The 18,922-nt window shown below is 45.5% G+C and overlaps 1 protein-coding gene across 2 annotated transcripts in view; it reads left to right on the top strand.

Annotated features, from left to right (window-relative positions):
- LOC115463494 (gastrula zinc finger protein XlCGF26.1-like) overlaps window positions 1-18,922 on the top strand; it is a 61,946-nt gene that overhangs the window by 26,968 nt on the left and 16,056 nt on the right. For both annotated transcript variants that reach the window (XM_030194053.1, XM_030194062.1), the window contains 2 exons: window positions 2,698-2,824; window positions 13,133-13,240. In XM_030194053.1, the coding sequence (XP_030049913.1) occupies window positions 2,698-2,824; window positions 13,133-13,240 (235 nt within the window). The remainder of the gene's footprint in view (window positions 1-2,697; window positions 2,825-13,132; window positions 13,241-18,922) is intronic.

Here is an 18,922-nt window from a genome sequence, read left to right as displayed (position 1 = left end):
CACATAAATGTAGTTACAAGGGGAGGTGCTGATATTGACTGCTATCAGAAGGGTTCTGGGGGGGGGGGCACAATATTGAGTGCTTTCAGAAAGGAGTATTTCTTCACGGAGAGAGTGGTGGATACTTGGAATGCTCTCCCACGGGAGGTGGTGGAAATGAAAACGGTAACGGAATTCAAACATGCGTGGGATAAACATAAAGGAATCCTGTTCAGAAGGAATAGATCCTCAGGAGCTTAGCCGAGATTGGGTGGCAGAGCTGGTGGTGGGAGGTGGGGCTGGTGGTTGGGAGGCGGGGATAGTGCTGGCCAGACTTCTACGGTCTGTGCCAGAGCCAATGGTGGGAGGCGGGGATAGTGCTGGGCAGACTTATACAGTCTGTACCAGAGCTGGTGGTGGGAGGCGGGGATAGTGCTGGGCAAACTTATATAGTCTGTGCCCTGAAGAGGACAGGTACAAATCAAGGTAGGGTATACACAAAACGTAATACATATGAGTTTATCTTGTTGGGCAGACTGGATGGACCGTGCAGGTCTTTTTCTGCCGTTATCTACTATGTTACTACAACAAATAAAGCTGTAAAATTTCACATTGAAATTCCAAGCGCTTGCTGAGAAAACAGCAAAAATCTCTGGGGAGTTTTTTTTTCCCTTTGTTTTTGCCTCACCATGTAGATGTGCTTTATGCACGGGTTGAATGAAATTTTGGAAAGCACAAGGCTGGGCCTTTTGTAAAATACACACTACGAAAGTGGAAAGGCTAGGAAGAGTGCGCTCCTTCTGCAAAAGTTCACACTGTCCTTGTTCTGCCCCTCTATTCACTTGGTACTATAGAGCAGCTCAAGGGCGGGCAGCAGTCGAATGGTATCAGGATTATCCTGATAGACAGTGGGTGCACTTGGAACAGCACTCGGTGGGCCTGAGGCCGCTGGGTGCACTTAGGTGGCTTCTGAGGTTGCTCAGATCGTTGGGGGAGGGATTGTGCCCATCTATACATGTTACTCTATTACTGGGATAGTCTTTTCCCAAACAGACAGTGTGCCCTATCTCGCTTATCGCCCATAGCGTTTAATCCTTTATTCTTGCCTGGGAGTATGAAGGGGGTATTTACAAGATGGTATGGTGAGGGTTTGAGAACTTGGGACCAAGTGTTTGAGGCGGATTCTTTGCTGTCTTTTTCTGCCTTGGCGGAAAAGTATTCTGTGGTAGGGAAGGATGATTTTGCGTATCTCCAGTTGTCTCACTTTCTTAAGACAGCAGCAGTCCGATCGGTAGTAACTCGGGAAAAACTATGCTTGGAAGAGATTTGTGAAAACTTCTCATCCTCCAGCGGCTTCATTAGCCCCACTTTACACCCTTCATAGAAGGAGCTGGCAGAGGGAGCTTGGTATGGACCTGGGGGAGGCTGATTGGGAGAGAATAGAACGGACGGCGGCGAAGGTGTCACTCCATGTACCTTTCAAAGAGAATGCAGTGAAAGTGCTGTTTAGATGGTACCTAACACCTGATCATCTCCAGCGTATATATCCAACTTCTTCAGGTTTGTGTTGGAGAGGGTGTGGCAGTAGAGGAACAATGAGGCATGTGTGGTGGTCCTGTGTAAAGGTCAGAGCGTTCTGGAAAGCGGTTCACAGTAGGTTGCAGAGATGGCAGTGGCGTAGGAAGGGGGGGGGGGGGCGGTCCGCCCCGGGTGCACGCCGCTGGGGGGTGTCGGCGCCTCGCCGGTTCCTTGCTCTCTCTGCCCCGGAACAGGTTACTTCCTGTTCCGGGGCAGAGAGAGCAAGGAACCAGCGAGGCGCTGACACCCCCCAGCGGCGTGCACTCGGCAGATTGGCCCTCCCGTCCGCCCCTCACCGCCTTCCAGGTATGTTCTCGCGGGGGGGGGGGGGGGTTGCACTACGGAGGGGGGAGGGTGCGTCGCGCTGCACCCGGGGGGGGTGCGCAGTGGCAACCCGCCCCGGGTGTCAGCTGCCCTCGTGACGCCACTGAGAGATGGGTGGGGTGTTCAATCACATGGGCTCCTGAAATCTTCCTTTTTTCTGTAAGGGCAGTGGGTCTAACACCCGCTCAGCAGGCATTGATGAGGCCTGCATTGGGTGCAGCCAGGGTGGTTGTTGCCTCCTATTGGAAGAAGTCTGTGGTTCCCCCAGTTACGAGATGGCTCAATAAATTGAGGTATGTTTGTGAAATGGAGAGGCTCTTAGCAGAGCGTAGGCAACAGCAGAGTAAATGGCATTCTGTCTGGAAACCTTTCATTCTTAGTGTTCAATGTGAGTAGTGTGAGCTGAGAGAGTAGTGTGTGGTTGGATGTGTCAAGGCATTTTCTCCCTGGAATGGGGGGGGGGGGGGTGGGAGGGTATTGAGTGGGGATATATTTTCATGATAAAATTCAAAATTTTGAAGTTTTTTGAGGATATTATGTGGATGTTGACATTGTTGGATTGCGGTGCACATGGAGCTTTTGTTTGTCTGTATAAAATATGACATAGTGCACCGTTAGTTTTGCTCAGTGAGCTTTCTTGTATGTTTTACCAGTTAATAAAAACTTCATGCAAATAAAAAAAAAATGACTGGTGTCTTAAACATGCCCTATATTCTAAAATCATCCCCAAAATGTTAGGGAATAAAGGCAGCTGAAACAGAATGCTGTCTGAGCACCTCTGCAAGTCCCTGAGTGTGTTTCTGGTTTGTCTTTCAGATGCGGGTGACGTTTGAGGACATCGCTGTCTCTTTCTCCCAGGAGGAGTGGGGGTATTTAGATGAAAGGCAGAAGGCGCTTTACAGGGAGGTGATGAAGGACAATTATGAGACTCTGATCTCTCTAGGTAAGAATTGCTTTGTCTGCATCTTCTTAAGAGGAACAAAGTCTGATTTATTAAAAGAAATTTGACACATTTTCTGTACCTCTACCACTTCTGAAATTTCCAAGTATGATGAGATCGGTCTCAGCTCTGCTCTCTGTCTTAAGGTGACTGAGGTACCCTGTGAGCTTCCTGTGTACCGTACAAGCTTCCTTCTCTTCAAATCGGAGAGAGATTTTCCTTCAGTTCTTGAAGCAAGATTGAAAACCAGAAGAAGAGCAGTGCAAATGCTCAGGTTCTGGTTGCAACAGATTACATCAAAGCAACTCTTAAGACCACATAAAAGTGTAGTGCTGTGTTCTTTATTTTCAAGTTTGCATGTGACTGATATGAAAAGATTGCAGCTTATCCAGAATACATCAGTTAGACTGATCACTGGAGCTGGGCGCTGTGACTGTCACTCCCCTACTTAATTTTTAATTAAATCATCTTTATTAAGCCAAGCGGAGAAACAGAGCCAAGAAATCACAACAACTTTACCATTAGCATTCACCTTCCTACCCTTCCCCCACAAATCCCCTTCAGTATGGTACCTCCAGATCTGATTGTATCTTAACCAAGTCTAGAGAAACAGTCTACGTGATGGGTCCAATCATAAAACTATCAACAGTTCAAAATCCAACTATGAACTTGGTGCGGCATGACTGTCCAAAGTGGTTCACAGATCAGCTGGAAACTCTTCCATTGACCAGGCTGATCCCAGCCCATCCGGTGTACTCCCCTACTTAAGCACTGGCTCCCAATCTCTGCTCGAATTCCCTACAAAATTTTGACTTTAATACATAAGATTTTGCACTCAGGCTCATCTCCGTTTCTTTCACATACATTTATACCTTTCATACCGACTTGTACATTGCGTTCATGAAATCAGAGAATTAGCACCATATTTTCTCTGATACTCTACATTCATCTGTTAGTTATTGTTGGACCAGCACTCGGGAGTAGTCTTCAACTACATCTAAGAACAGAAGTATCAGTGCAGACCTTTAAATATAAATTGAAAATAAATCTGTTTAGGAGAACTTATGATACCCATTCCAGTAAAGGGACAGGCGGCACTTTTGAACACAGCTATCCCCTCCCTCCCCCTCCCCCCCCCCCAACCTAGTAACTCTGCATCTGATCGTATTATACACACTGATCACACTCCAGGGAGTTATGTGCAAAAAAAAAAAAAAAATCCAAGTACTGCACCAAAATAAGTGGAGGAGTGGCCTAGTGGTTAGGGTGGTGGACTTTGGTCCTGGGGAACTGAGGAACTGAGTTCGATTCCCACTTCAGGCACAGGCAGCTCCTTGTGACTCTGAGCAAGTCACTTAACCCTCCATTGCCCCATGTAAGCCGCATTGAGCCTGCCATGAGTGGGAAAACGCGGGGTACAAATGTAACAAAAATAAAATAGATACTATTGGAGATTTGAATGTTGCTACAATTGGAGATTCTACGTGGAATGTTGCTATTCCACTAGCAACATTCCATGTAGAAGCCTGCAAGGGCCGACTTCTACATGGAATGTTGCTAGTGGAATAGCAACATTCCATGTAGAAGGCTGCGCAGGCTTCTGTTTCTGTGAGTCTGACGTCCTGCACGTATGTGCAGGACATCAGACTCACAGAAGCAGAAGCCTGCGCGGCCACATTGGTGATCTGCAAGGGCTGACTTCTACATGGAATGTTGCTACTATTGGAGATTCTGTTGCTACTATTGGAGATTCTACATGGAATGTTGCTACTATTGGAGATTCTGTTGCTACTATTGGAGATTCTACATGGAATGTTGCTATTCCACTAGCAACATTCCATGTAGAAGGCTGCGCAGGCTTCTGTTTCTGTGAGTCTGACGTCCTGCACGTATGTGCAGGACATCAGACTCACAGAAGCAGAAGCCTGCGCGGCCACATTGGTGATCTGCAAGGGCTGACTTCTACATGGAATGTTGCTACTATTGGAGATTCTACATGGAATGTTGCTACTATTGGAGATTCTACACGGAATGTTGCTAGTGGAGGAGTGGCCTAGTGGTTGGAGTGGAGGAGTGGCCTAGTGGTTAGGGTGGTGGACTTTGGTCCTGGGGAACTGAGGAACTGAGTTCGATTCCCACTTCAGGCACAGGCAGCTCCTTGTGACTCTGGGCAAGTCACTTAACCCTCCATTGCCCCATGTAAGCCGCATTGAGCCTGCCATGAGTGGGAAAGCGCGGGGTACAAATGTAACAAAAACAATAATACAATATATTAAACAAAACAATATTCGCAGCAGCATTGAGATACTTTAACACTTGGCTCCCAGTCAGTCCTAGCTCCCAAGTCCAGCATCTTCCTGTTGGCTATGGGCTACAATTGAGAACGGCATGAGCTATAAATTGAAAATCTAGCATTAAGCATAATGTGAAGTAATAACAAAACCTAAAAGTCACACAGGACCAATAAAGGAAATCTACAAATAAAAAAGTAGCACATATGAATTTATCTTCTTGGGCAGACTGGATGGACCGTTAGGGTCTTTTTCTGCCGTCATCTACTATGTTTACTATGTTTTACTATACCATAATAAGACTTACTTCCAGAAGTCACACAACAAGGGCCTACCTAGGAAAAGGTAATGCTGTAAACATATCAGTGAACACAAGAACATTAATATACATACTAAACAAACTGTACTACTATAGATCAATTCTACACAGACATTCAATGCTATCAGAATAACTGGCCTCTTTCACAAATGCAGAACACAGATAGAACCTCAAGTAATTAAAAACTGACAATAGAAACATGTACACAAAAAAGAAACTGAAACCCCAAGAAGTTGGACTCTGCATACATTGTAACATAGAGAACTAGAAGCAGTGATGCATTTTCCTTCTGTACTGTGCAAAATATAAAGATAGTAGATATAAATTTAAGAATGTACGCATTCCACTCACTAAATTAAAAATGTATACATAAAAATAAAACTGCAATAGAAGATAAGGTTATACCTTTTTAGTGGACTAATTTAATACATTTTTTTTTTTTTTTTTAATATTTTTTTTTTATTGAAATTGTCATCAAATAAACAGCATTCAAACTACCAACATTTCAATAACAATTTGCTTTTCATTTGTTAAATTCCCCCCCTCTGATCAACCATATCTTACCCTCCCTCCCTACCCAGGTGGTGATTGAGTGTAATCATTATATTGTTCATAAAGCGTCCATATCTTATTAAAAGATAGTACGGATCCTCTTCGCATGGCTGTTAGCTTGGACATTTGGTAAAGAAAGTCTACCTTCCTGGTTACCGACTGTAAGGATGGTGTCTCTACTTGCTTCCATTTTCGAGCCAAGCCTAGTTTTGCAGCTACAAAATATTGAATCGCCAGTCTGTGTTGCCAGCTTGGAATGGACGCTGGACGGAAATGAAGCAGACAGTTCTCCGCTTTCCATGCAAATGTGTTCTGTAATATGCTGTTAACCAGTTCCATTACTGCTTTCCAATATATCTTTACTTTCTCGCAAGTCCACCAAATGTGGTAAAATGATCCCCTGTGTCCACAATCTCTCCAACATTGCCCCGAGACTCCCGGGTACATTTTATGGAGGCGCTCAGGCGTATAGTACCACCAATACAACATTTTAAACCCATTTTCATTCACTGATTGTGCTAATGATGGCTTAAGTAAGTATTTGTAATTTGCTTTCCATTCTGTTTTGGTGTATGTGGTCTGTAACGCATCTTCCCACTGGGCTTGATAACGCACCTGTGGGTCGGTGCGCCCCAGCAGGGCCAAGTATATGCGAGTTATGCCTCCCCTGCCTCCCCCTCTACTAATAGCTATCTCCATGTCTGTTTCGGCTAGGTCCAACTCATCCTGCGCTTTCTTTTTAAGGAAGCTACGTAAGTTACAATAGTATGTGAGGTCTCTTTCTTTTAAACCATACTCTTCCTGAAGCTCTCTAAATGGAAGCATTTTTCCTTCTTTCCACAATTGTCCCAGTGTGCATAACCCTGCTTGGGCCCATATCTCAAATATCTTCTCCGATTTCCCCAGTGAAAATCCTGTTGCCCATCTTATAGCCGTTTGCCGATAATAATTCCTCTCAGGGAAAAGCTTCTTCCTCACTTGATACCATGTCCACATAGGATGTTTTAATCCAATGGGCATTTGTTTAATTATGGGGACTAATTCCTCTCCTGGTATCCATAAAATATCCCCAATTGCTCTCCTACCCAGCCATGCTCTTTCCCAATGTAACCATTTCTTGGCTGCTCCAGGGGACCATTCTGCCAAAATACGTAGTTGTGCCGCTTGATAATATAAGTAGAAATTTGGTACCCCCATTCCTCCTCTCTCCCAAGTTTGGTACATCATAGTTCGCCGTACTCTTGGTGGGCGTTTTTTCCATATATATGCGAATATTTTGCGATTGAGTTTTGCAAAAAAGCTACTGGGGATTGGGATCGGAATTGCCATGAATAAATACAACAATTTCGGGAGCAGCATCATTTTAATCGCATTAATACGCCCTTTCCAGGAGACATTAAGTCCTTCCCATTTATCCAATTCGCTAAATAATTCTTCAACTTTTTGGGGGAAGTTAGCTGCAAATAGTCCCTCTATTTGCGTTGTTACCTGTATTCCCAGATACCGTATGGATTTTGTCGCCCATACAAAAGGGAAGGCGGCCTTAAGGGCCTCCAGTTCCTCAGGCGGTACCGTGAGATTAAGGAAGGTCGACTTGTCTAGATTGGGTTTAAATCCCGATAATTGTCCATATCTTGCTAAATGTTCTACTATCCTCTCTACCGCTTTCAGTGGGCTCGAGATTGTCATCAGAATATCATCGGCAAACAGCATAAGTTTATGTTCCCTTAAGCCCCTCACCACTCCTGTCACCTCTCTATCTTTCCTAATCATATTGGCCAATGGTTCCAGTGATAGGGCAAATAGTAGTGGTGACATTGCACAGCCCTGTCTGGTTCCCCGCCAAAGGTTAAATGTTTTTGTGTATGTCCCATTGACCTTTATAGTGGCCATTGGAGTCTGATATAGCAAACGTAGCCAGTTCAGAAACCTCCCCTCGATACCTATTCGTTGTAATGTTGCAAATAGAAACGACCAGCCCACGCGGTCGAACGCTTTTTCTGCGTCTATTGACAGCAATACCGCCGGGGTCTGGTCGTCTCTCACCTGTTGAAGAACATGCATTAGACACCTTATATTGTCAAAGGTCTGGCGCCCCTCTATAAATCCCGCCTGATCTGTATGTATAACCCCTGGCAGTTGTTTCTGTAACCTTCGGGCTAAGATTTTTGTGAATATCTTATAATCCACATTTAGGAGTGATATTGGCCTATAAGAGCTGCATAATTTCGGGTTTTTCCCTGGTTTTAATATTAAGGTTATCGCTGCCAGTCTCCAGGTGTCTGGTAGCTTCTGCAAGTCTTCCAATGCATTAAATAGTTTCTGTAGTACTGGTATAAGATGTTTACTAAATAGTTTGTAAAATCTTGTGGGGAACCCATCTGGGCCAGGAGCTTTGCCATTTGCCATATCTGTTATTGCCCACCCTATCTCCTCCGATGTGATGGGTGAGGACAAATGAGTCGACCCCCCTCTTCCTATCTGAGGTAGCTCTGCCTCTTGCAAGTATTGCTCTATTTCATCCAATTCAGGAGTTTGTTCTGGTTCATATAAATTGGTGAAGTGAGCAAGAAATGCTTCATGTATGTGTTCAAGTTGTGAGATATAGCCCCCTTCTGCCATTTGTATACCCCCTATATAATTGCGTTGAGACATTTTTTTTAGCTTGCATGCTAATAGCCTACCCGCTTTGTCTCCAAACTTGAAATTTTCCTGCTGTGCTATTTGCAGTTTGACAGCTAAATCTGCCATCTGTAACTCATTCAGCTTTGCTCTCAGTTCCTGCATTTTTGATAGTTCTTTAGTGTCCTTGGGATCTTTTTTATGTTGTTGTTCAAGCTGTCGTAATTCTGTTCTAATATTATCTTCCTGTACTGCTCGCTCTTTTGTCAGGTGGGCTCTCAACGCTATTAATTTCCCTCGGAGCACTGCTTTAAGTCCTTCCCATATAAATTGTGGGTGGATCTCTCCCACATCATTATATTCCAGATATTCCAGAATATATTTCTCTATTACCGGGATATTTTTAGTGTCCAATAGAAGCGTCTCGTCCATCCGCCAATATCTGACACCCACCTGTCGGGCCCCTGCCATTAGCTCTAGGACCACCGGGGCATGGTCAGACCAGGTACGAGGTTCAATATATGTTTCCCGTGTTCTATTTGCCACTATCACATCTCCCATCCATCCATCTATTCTAGAATATGTTTTGTATTGGGGAGAGTAATATGTGTAGTCTCTTTCTTGTCCATGTTTGTTTCTCCATATATCTATTAGGCCCCATCTAGCCATGAATCTCTTCCATATTTTCCTATCTGATTTAGCATATACTGCCTGGCCTGTGGAGTTATCTAAGTGTGGTTGGATCGTGAGATTAAAATCTCCACCCATTATTAGGTGACCTTGCAGGTGTTTTTGTATTTGCTGTTCTACTTTTTCTACAAACAGTCCCTGTCCCGTGTTTGGTGCATAAACATTAACAATTGTATATTGAACATTATACAATGATACTAACATTATCAAAAATCTACCTTCTACATCTTTTATAACCTTATTGACCTCCCAAGGGAGTGAGCTAGACAACGCTATTAACACTCCCCTCTGTTTTGAGTTGTTTGTGCAAGATGAGAAATATATAGTGGGGTATCGTTTATGGCACACTAACTTCTCATAACCTTTTTTCAGGTGTGTCTCTTGTAAGAGTACCACATCTGCGTTCAAGCGCACCATTTCTTTGAATGTTAATTGGCGCTTCGTAGGGGAGTTCAGGCCCCGCACATTAAATGTTATGCATTTGAACACTTTATCTCCCAACATCAATCCATAAGTCATTACTTATACACCACCTTTCCCTCCCCCCTCCCCCCCTCCCCCCTCCCTCCTTTCCCCAAAACCTGATAAAGCATATCTCTATTGCAATCGAGATCATGCCTATAATGGTGTGGACTTCCGGTCCCGTTTACTTTTCCAGCCTGCTCAGTTTATTTGATCCTTCTTTGTTGTTCAGTGTGTTCTAGCCCGATCCAGTTTATCATGTTACTAACACTTCATGTGTTATCTTTGTTTTCCAATTGTAGTTGCTCTTTCACGGGCCTTTCTCTGGTATTATTGTCTGCTCTGACGCTTGTCTCCGCAGCCTTCCACGACCTTTTGAGACTCTCTGCCACTTCTGTTTGATATTTCTTTGAAATCCAGATGATGGTTTTGGCGTCGATGCTTTATCTATCTTTTCCTGGCCCAAATATTCATGAGCCTCTTCTAGCGATGCCACCTTACGTTGTTTGCCTTCTTTATAAAATACTAGGGCAAACGGATGTTGCCATCTGTATTTTATTCCATCTGCTCTAAGCTTCTCCGTCAACGGGCGCAATTCTCCACGCCGTTTTAAGGTGGTAGCTGCTAGGTCTTGAAACAGTTCAATGGGATATGTCTCCCATGTGATTGGGCTGGCCACTCTAGCTTGATGCATAACTTCTTCTTTCACTTTGAACTCCGAGAAGCAGGCCACAATATCTTTTGGGGTATTTGCCTTTCTTGACCCCAACGCCCGATGTGCTCGTTCTAGTCGGATAGTTTCTGGGGCTATTGGATGGTCAGCTGTGGAGAGGAGTTGGGCTGCTATTGCTTGCACTACTTTTTCACAATTATTATATTCAGGCAGCTCCGGTAGGCCTCGCACTCTAATATTGGAGCGTCGGCTTCTATTTTCAAGGTCTTCCACCTTGTCCGTTAGAAATTTCATATCCGATTGGTGTTCTGCCACATGTTTCTCTACTTCATTTAAAGTTTCTGCATGTTCTTCTAGCCCCATTTCTACCTCATTGACTCGATTCCCCAAGTCTTTGATTTCTTCCCTCAAATCCGCGCTCAGTTGCGCAAAATCTTGCCGCATCTCTTTTATTTCTTTTTTTATATCCTGGAGCCATGTACTTAATTGTTCCCATTTGTCCGGCGGGACCTCGTTTTGACCTTCAGTTTCCCGCTCTCTCTGGTTCGCCGGCGAGTTCGGGCTAGATGCGTTCTCTTGGCCTTCTTGCTCTCCGGCCTGTATCTCTGACGCATGTTCCCGTTGGCGGTAAGCGAAGTTCGCCAAATCTGCCTTTTTAAGTTTTGTTTCCGCCATCTTACGATTCGCGGATCTTTCGCCTCACTCTCTCGCAGCTTCCACCTTATTTTGTGGATCGTTTGCTCTTTATATTAGCTCGTTTTCGGGCTGGAAGACGGGAGCTCCACAATCAGACCGCCATTGCAGAGCGTGACGTCACCGGAAGTCCTTTAATACATTTTTTGATTAGCTTTTAGAGGCCAAAACCTCCTTCCTCAGATCAGGATAGTTTGCTTACCTGAGGAATCCAGGTTTTAGCCTGGTATCGTTTTATTTTTAGTTATCAACTTTAATGTGGTCTAACATGGCTTCCTCATTCTTTCACCCTAAATTTTAAAATAATTTTTTTTCACGCTTAGTTTAGTCTTCAGAGTACCTGTAGCTTTCCATCTCTTTCCCTCACCTAGGTCCTCCCATTCTGTTTCTCTTATTCCCTCAGGCTTTCACTAACTGTTCTCTCACCTCTCCCTACCATGCAGTATCTCTTGTCTATATCTCTCATTCCTCCCATCCATTTAGCATCTTCTCTCTGTATCTCTCTCTCTTCCCTCTCCCTAACATGCAGCATCTCCTCTCCTCCTCTTCCTCCATCCAGAATCTCCTGTCTCTTTGCATGCCATCTCCTCTCTCTCTCTCCGCCTCCCTACCCATGTCCCAGCCATTCAGGATCCCCTCTCTCTCTTTCTCTTCCCCACCCCAGCTATCCAGGATTTCCTCTCTCTCTCTTTCATAAGAACATAAGAGTAGCCATACTGGGTCAGACCCATGGTCCATCTAGCCCAGTATCCTGTTTTCCAAACAGTGGCCAAGCCAGGTCACAAGTACCTGGCAGAAACCCAAATCATGGCAACACTCCATACTACAAATCCCAGGACAAGTCTCAATAGCAGACTATGGATTTTTCCTTCAGTAATTTGTCCAAACCTTTTTTAAACCCAGATACACTAACCGCTGTTACCAAATCTCCCTCTCTCTCCCCCAGCCATCCAGGATCATCTCTGTTTCTCTCTCTTTTGCCCCCACCCAACATTGCCCCTCTATCTCGCTCCCCCTCTTCATCTAGCATCGCCTGTCTCTCTCCTCCCCCAGTAGTCCTTCTCTCTCTTTTCTCCCATGAGTCCCATTCTTCATTATCATCTCATTGCCCCATCTCTTTTTCTCCCTCCACCCCCTTCACTTAATGATATCTCCATCTGGCCGCTGCCTGCCCAAGTCCACAGCGGGAAGAACAGATAGGAACAGTGGTCTTCCCTTTCCTGCCGTTGTCTCCCTGACTCAGAGGCTGCAAAGGAAATTAAATAATGCACGGGGTCAGAGCCCTGTGTGTGCCGCTACCAGTTCTGCTTGTCACCCTCCTCCCTCCCCCATGATGTAACTTTCTGTTTTGGGGAGGGTGGAGGAGGAGGGAAATGAGCAGAGCCAGCAGTGGCACTCTCAGGACTCTGGCCCCACACATGATTTAATTTTCTTTGCAGCCTCCAAGTCAGGGAGACAGCAGCAGGGAAGGGAAGATCATCACTCGTATTTGTTCTTGCTGCCATGGACTCAGGCAGGGAGGGGAGGTTAGTGCTTGGGGCTGGGGAGGCTTAGTCTCCCCAAGTGTCTTAAACGGGGTGCCTATGGCTGTTTTTATGGCTATTAGGACTGGCTCAGTCTATGGAACAGGTGAGGTACTGGCCTATGGCGCCAGTGATAAGAGGTGCCAAAATCCCAGTCTAGCATCTCTCCCTTCCTCTTCCCTTTCCTCTGCCTGCAGTTCAGCATCCACAGGGTAGGAGGAAGGGAAGGATTTTGATGCCTTTTAATCATCAGTGGGGGGGGGGGGGGTGAAGGGGGAAAAGAGTGAAAGGGGAGATACTGGATTTCGGACTTGGAGGGGGGGCACTGACACAAATGTTGGCTCAAGGTGCCACAGTCCCTTGAGCCAGTCCTGATTCTTATGTAATAGATCCATCATATGCTTCTCCCTTGAGAACTACCACTGTCTATTTTTCTGTGAATATAAGGAAAATACAACTAATGTTATTTTTTATTTCCGGAAACAGGCTATGAAAGGATCAATCATGATATATTTTCAAGGATTAAAGAAGAGGAACCATACATCCAGGATCCCCACTACTCAAGAGAGAGAAAAGTTATTCACTCAGACACAGGTGAGTAATAATACTGTACAGAATAAGAGGAGGTATCACAGAATACAAGTGAGTAATAATACTATATAGAATAATAGGAGGTATTACTTAATACAGTGAATAATAAATATTGTACAGCATAAGAAAGTTCTCTGAGGACAAGCAGGCTTATAGATTCTCACAAGTGGGTGATGCTGACCCGTGTCGCCCGGTCCAGGACTTATGAAAAGCATAAGTAGAACTTTGTGGAGCACGAGACACGCTCCACCACGCATATGCGAGTGCCTTCCAGCCCACCGCGAGAACACGGTCTCCTCAGTTCTTTTTCTACCTTGGTAAGGAGAGGGTGGGGTTTTTTTTACCGTCTCCTCACTTTCGCTCAGTCCAGAGAGCTTTTTTGTGCCTTTTGGCAATTTTTTTCATCTTTTATTTTGTTCGTATTTGTGGAACCCCCTTTTTAAATATTTTGCCCGGTTTTAAGTTTCCTTTCTTTTTTTGTCGTCATTCGGCCGCTTTTAGGCCTTGATTTTGGCCGGATTTTTCCCTTCATTTTTGCTGTGCCTTGCCCCTTTTTCAACTGAAGGAATCCCAAGGGAGAGACAAAAATAGTAATCAAACAACGAAAAGTCAATCCCAATATTATGAGAGTCTTAAAGCGTTCGAAGGAGAGTTCAGTATAGGCTGTACCTACAGCTGAGCAATACTTCAGTGAGTCAGGCCGCCCCACAAGTGGCTCACTTGAAAAGCTCTAGACATCATGAGACACTCCCCAAACGGCACTCCAGATTTTTGATTAACTGCATAAATATATAGTGCAATCTGAAATCACAACCAAAAATAATAATGTGCTCTACTAATGTCCTATGTCGCCAGAGTCCACCTTATGGAGGAGAAAAGCGAACTCCTAATTGTTGAGTGAAGAGGAATCTTTAAACTTCATTTACTCAAATCCACCCTGGAAAATAGAGAAACAAACAGGAGCAGACTTATCTGAATTTTCAACTCGCAACTCTGTCGCTCATACACTGTAAGTTCCCAACGTCCTACAGAAATTTCTGTTTCAAAAGTCTTCCTCTGGGATGCCGGTGGTAACATGCTGATGAATCCTCCATCTTGAACTATGCAGGGAACAGAGGTGGCACAAGGACAAGAAACCCAGTTTCAAGACCTGTGAAATGTGCTTTTGGAATGAGAGTTCAGAGTCGAAGGGGACCAGGGACAGTTTAGGATGAGGATCTGAAATTCAAAATGGAACAGTTTTATTTATTTATTTATTTATTTATTTATTTATTTATGGCATTTATATCCCACAGTATTCCCGCCCATGGGCAGGCTCAATGTGGCGTACAATACTGGCATACTACTGTGGCTCCTAGATTACTTTGGTGCAAGTGGTAACGTACTAGCCTGGCTGAGAGGTTTTCTTACATCCAGATCCTACCAAGTACACGCCAACTCTAACCTATCATCTCACTGGAAAGCAGACTGTGGTGTGCCACAGGGCTCCCCACTATCACCTACCCTCTTCAACGTGATGTTGATCCCTCTGGCAACGGCTCTCTCCAAAATGGAGCAGTTTTATCTGGATTTCAAACTAAAGTATAGGCATGTAGCCATCCCACCAGGACAGAAAAGTAGGATTGTAAAGGCTGAAGGTTAGGGGAAATGGGAGAAGTAACCAAGACAAGCAGGATGCTGTCAGCAAAATAAAATGCCCAAGCAGAATTAATTTAAGCAGATTAAGAACATAAGAATAGCCATACTGGGTCAGACCAGTGGTCCATCTAACCCAGTATCCTGCTTCCAACAGTGACCAATCCGGGTCACAAGTACCTGCCAGAAACCCAGTTAGTAGCAACATTCCACGCTACCAGTGGCTTCCCCCATGTCCATCTCAATATCAGACTATGGACTTTTCCTCCAGGAACTTGTCCAAACCTTTTTTAAATCCAGATTGCTAACCACTGTTACCACATCCTCCGGCAGCGAGTTCCAGAGCTTAACTATTCTTTGATTGAAAAAATATTTCCTCCTATTTGTGTTAAAAGTATTTCCATGTAATTTCATTGAGCATCCCCTGGTCTTTCTACTTTTTGAAAGAGTGAAAAATCTATCCACTTCTACCTGTTTTACACTCCTCAGGATTTTATAGACCTCAATCAGCTGTTTCTTTTCCAGGCTGAAGAGCCCTGACCTCTTTAGGTTTTCCTCCTATGGGAGCAGTTCCACCCCCTTTATCATTTTGGTTGCTCTTCTTTGAACCTTTTCTAATTCCGCTATATCTTTTCTGAGATACGGCAATCAGAATTGAACACAATACTCAAGGTGAGGTGCACCATGGAGTGATACAGAGGCATTATAATATTCTTGGTCTTATTTTGCATTCCTTTCCTAATAAATCCTAGCATCCTGTTTGCTTTTTTTGGCCACCACCACACACTGAGCAGAAGATATCAGCATTTTGTCTACAGTGACACCTAGATCTTTTTCTTGAGTGCTGACTCCTAAGGTGGACCTAGCATCAGGTAACTATGATTTGGATTATTCTTCCCAATGTGCATCACTTTGCATTTGTCCATATTAAATTTCATCTGCCATTTGGATGCCCAGTCTTCGTTTCCTAAGGTCTTCCTGCAATTTTTCACAATCCGCATGTGTTTTGACAACTCTGAATAGTTTTGTGTCATCTGCAAATGTAATCATCTCACTCATTATTCTGTTTTCTAGATCATAAATAGCACTGGTCCCAGTACAGATCCCTGTGGCATTCCACTATTCACCCTCCTTCATTGAGAAAAATGGCCATTTCTCCGAGGACAAGCAGGCTGCTTGTTCTCACTGATGGGTCGGCATCCACGGTGGCCCGGAATCAGCAATTTTTCCCAGCAAAACTTTGCCAGAGCCTTCCAGAACGCGGGGCGCATGCACTGCCATCTTCCCATGCAGCGCTTGCAAGTACCTGCTCAGTTTTTTCTTTTCCGCGATTGGAGAGTGGTTGCTTGTCGGTCTCTCTCTGTTCAGCCCTAGACAGGCCCCTGCAGCTCCCCAGCAAAAGCAAGGGACGGGCTTTTGACTGGCTCCAGCTGAGCATAGCCGCTATAAAAGTGTCTGTGCTGGACGATCTGCCGGTCAGAGGGAGGTTAAAATTTTTTCACCAAAGGTGGCCTCTCATAACCTCCAATTGGTGGGTTCTCCAAATAGTCTGGCTAGGATACTCCCTCAATTTGATTTCCAGACCTCCAAATTGCCTACCGGGAGCTCAGTCCTTCAGCTTCCAGCACAGGCAGGTACTTGCAGAGGAACTCTCCGCCCTTCTCAGCGCCAATGCGTTCGAGCCCGTTCCACCAGGGCAAGAAGGGCTGGTATTCTATTCCAGGTACTTCCTTGTGCAAAAGAAAACGGGGGGATGCGTCCCATCTTAGACCTAAGGGCCCTGAACAAATACCTGATCCGAGAAAAGTTCAGGATGGTTTCCCTGGGCATCCTTCTTCCCATGATTCAGGAAAACGATTGGCTATGCTCTCTGGACTTAAAGGATGCTTATACACACATCCCGATACTTCTAGCTCACAGGAGATATCTTCAATTCCATCTGGGGGCACAGCACTTCCAGTATTGTGTGCTGCCCTTGATCTCGCGTCTGTGCCCAGGGTGTTTACAAAATGCCTGGCAGTAGTTGCAGCGTTTCTACGCAGATTGGGAGTGCATGTGTTCCCTTATCTGGACGATTGGCCATGTCATCGAGAGCTCCCAGCAGCTTCAAGAAGTGTACTCGGTGCAACCGGGCAATCTCAGGTACCGACCCTCAGTCTGGCCGACAGGTTGAGCAGGATAGTGCAACCTCACGAGTGGTCGCGCAACTCGAGCGTAGTACGCAAGATCTTCCAAGCGTGGGGCACCCCCTTGGTGGATGTTTTTGCCACTGAGATCAATCACAAGGTCCCTCAGTTCTGTTCCAGGCTTCAGGCCCACGGCAGGCTAGCGTCAGATGCCTTTCTCCTTCATTGGGGGAAGGGCCTTCTGTACGCATATCCTCCCATACCTCTGGTGGGGAAGACTTTGCTGAAACTCAAGCAAGACCACCGAACCATGATTCCGATTGCTCCCTTTTGGCCGTGTCAGATCTGGTTCCCTCTTCTTCTGGAGTTGTCCTCCAAGGAACCGTGGAGATTGGAGTGTTTTCCAACTCTCATCACTCAGAATGAGGGGGCACTTCTGCATCCCAACCTCCAGTCTCTGGCTCTCACGGCCTGGATGTTGAGAGCGTAGAATTCGCTTCCTTGGGTCTTTCTGAGGGTGTCTCCCGAGTCTTGCTTGCTCTCAGGAAAGATTCCACGAAGAGGTGTTACTCTTTTAAATGGAGGAGGTTTGCCGTCTGGTGTGACAGCAAGGCCCTAGATCCTCGCTCTTGTCCTACACAGACCCTGCTTGAATACCTTCTACAGTTGCAATTAGTGCTTATCATTGTCGTGTAGAGGGTAAGCCTATCTATGGACAGCCTTTAGTTGTTCGCGTCATGAGAGGTTTGCTTTTGTCAAAGCCCCCTGTCAAACCTCCACCAGTGTCTTGGGATCTCAACGTCGTTCTCACCCAGCTGATGAAGCCTCCTTTTGAGCCACTGAATTCCTGTCATCTGAAGTACTTGACCTGGAAGGTCATTTTCTTGGTGGCTGTTACTTCAGTTCATAGAATCAGTGAGCTTCAAGTCTTGGTAGTGCTTGCTTCTTATCTCAAGTTCCATCACAACAGAGTAGTCCTCCGTACTCACCCTAAGTTCTTGCCGAATGTGGTGTCAGAGTTCCATCTGAACCAGTCAATTGTCTTGCCAGCATTTTTTCCCCGTCCTCATAGCCGCCCTGCTGAACGTCAGTTGCATACATTGGACTGCAAGAGAGCACTGGCTACATTTATGTGGAGTGGACAAGCCCCTTCAGACAGTCCGCCCAAATGTTTGTTTCTTTCGATCCCAACAGAAGGGGAGTCACTGTTGGGAAATGCACCATTTCCAATTGGCCAGCAGATTGCATTTCCTTCACTTATGCCCAAGCTGGGCTGACTCTTGAGGGTCATATCACGGCTCATAGTATTAGAGCCATGGCAGCGTCGGTGGCCCACTTGAAGTCAGCCACTATAGAAGACATTTGCAAGGCTGCGACGTGGTCATCAGTCCACACATTCACATCTCATTACTGCTTTCGGCAAGATTCCCGGCAGAATCTGTTTGGGGTTTAGAATCCAACTCCACCCCCCAGGCCCATTTTTGTTCTGTTCCAGGCTGCACTTTCAGTTAGATGTTTACTTCGTAGGTCAATGTTTGTTATGTCCTCGCCGTTGCAATGCCCAGTTGACCTTTGTTGTTTTAAGTGAGCCTGGGGTGCTAGGGATACCCCATCAGTGAGAACAAGCAGCCTGCTTGTCCTCGGAGAAAGCGAAGATACTTACCTGTAGCAGGTATTCTCCAAGGACAGCAGGTTGATTGTTCTCACAAACCCACCCTCCTCCCCTTTGGAGTTCTCTTCTCTTTGCTTTTTGACTTAACTGAGCAGGTACTTGCGCACGCTGCACGGGAAGATGGTCACGCATGCGCAGTGCACGCGCCCTGCGTTCTGGAAGGCTCTGGCAAAGTTTTGCCTATTCTTGCTAGGAAAAATTGCCGGTTCCGGGCCGCCGTGGACGCCGACCCATCAGGGAGAACAATCAGCC

Source organism: Microcaecilia unicolor, chromosome 1, assembly GCF_901765095.1.
Source record: "Microcaecilia unicolor chromosome 1, aMicUni1.1, whole genome shotgun sequence".
NCBI classification, from domain to species: domain Eukaryota; kingdom Metazoa; phylum Chordata; class Amphibia; order Gymnophiona; family Siphonopidae; genus Microcaecilia; species Microcaecilia unicolor.
The sequence above is the reverse complement of the archived record's forward strand: the minus strand, read 5'-3'. Positions and strand labels throughout refer to the sequence as shown.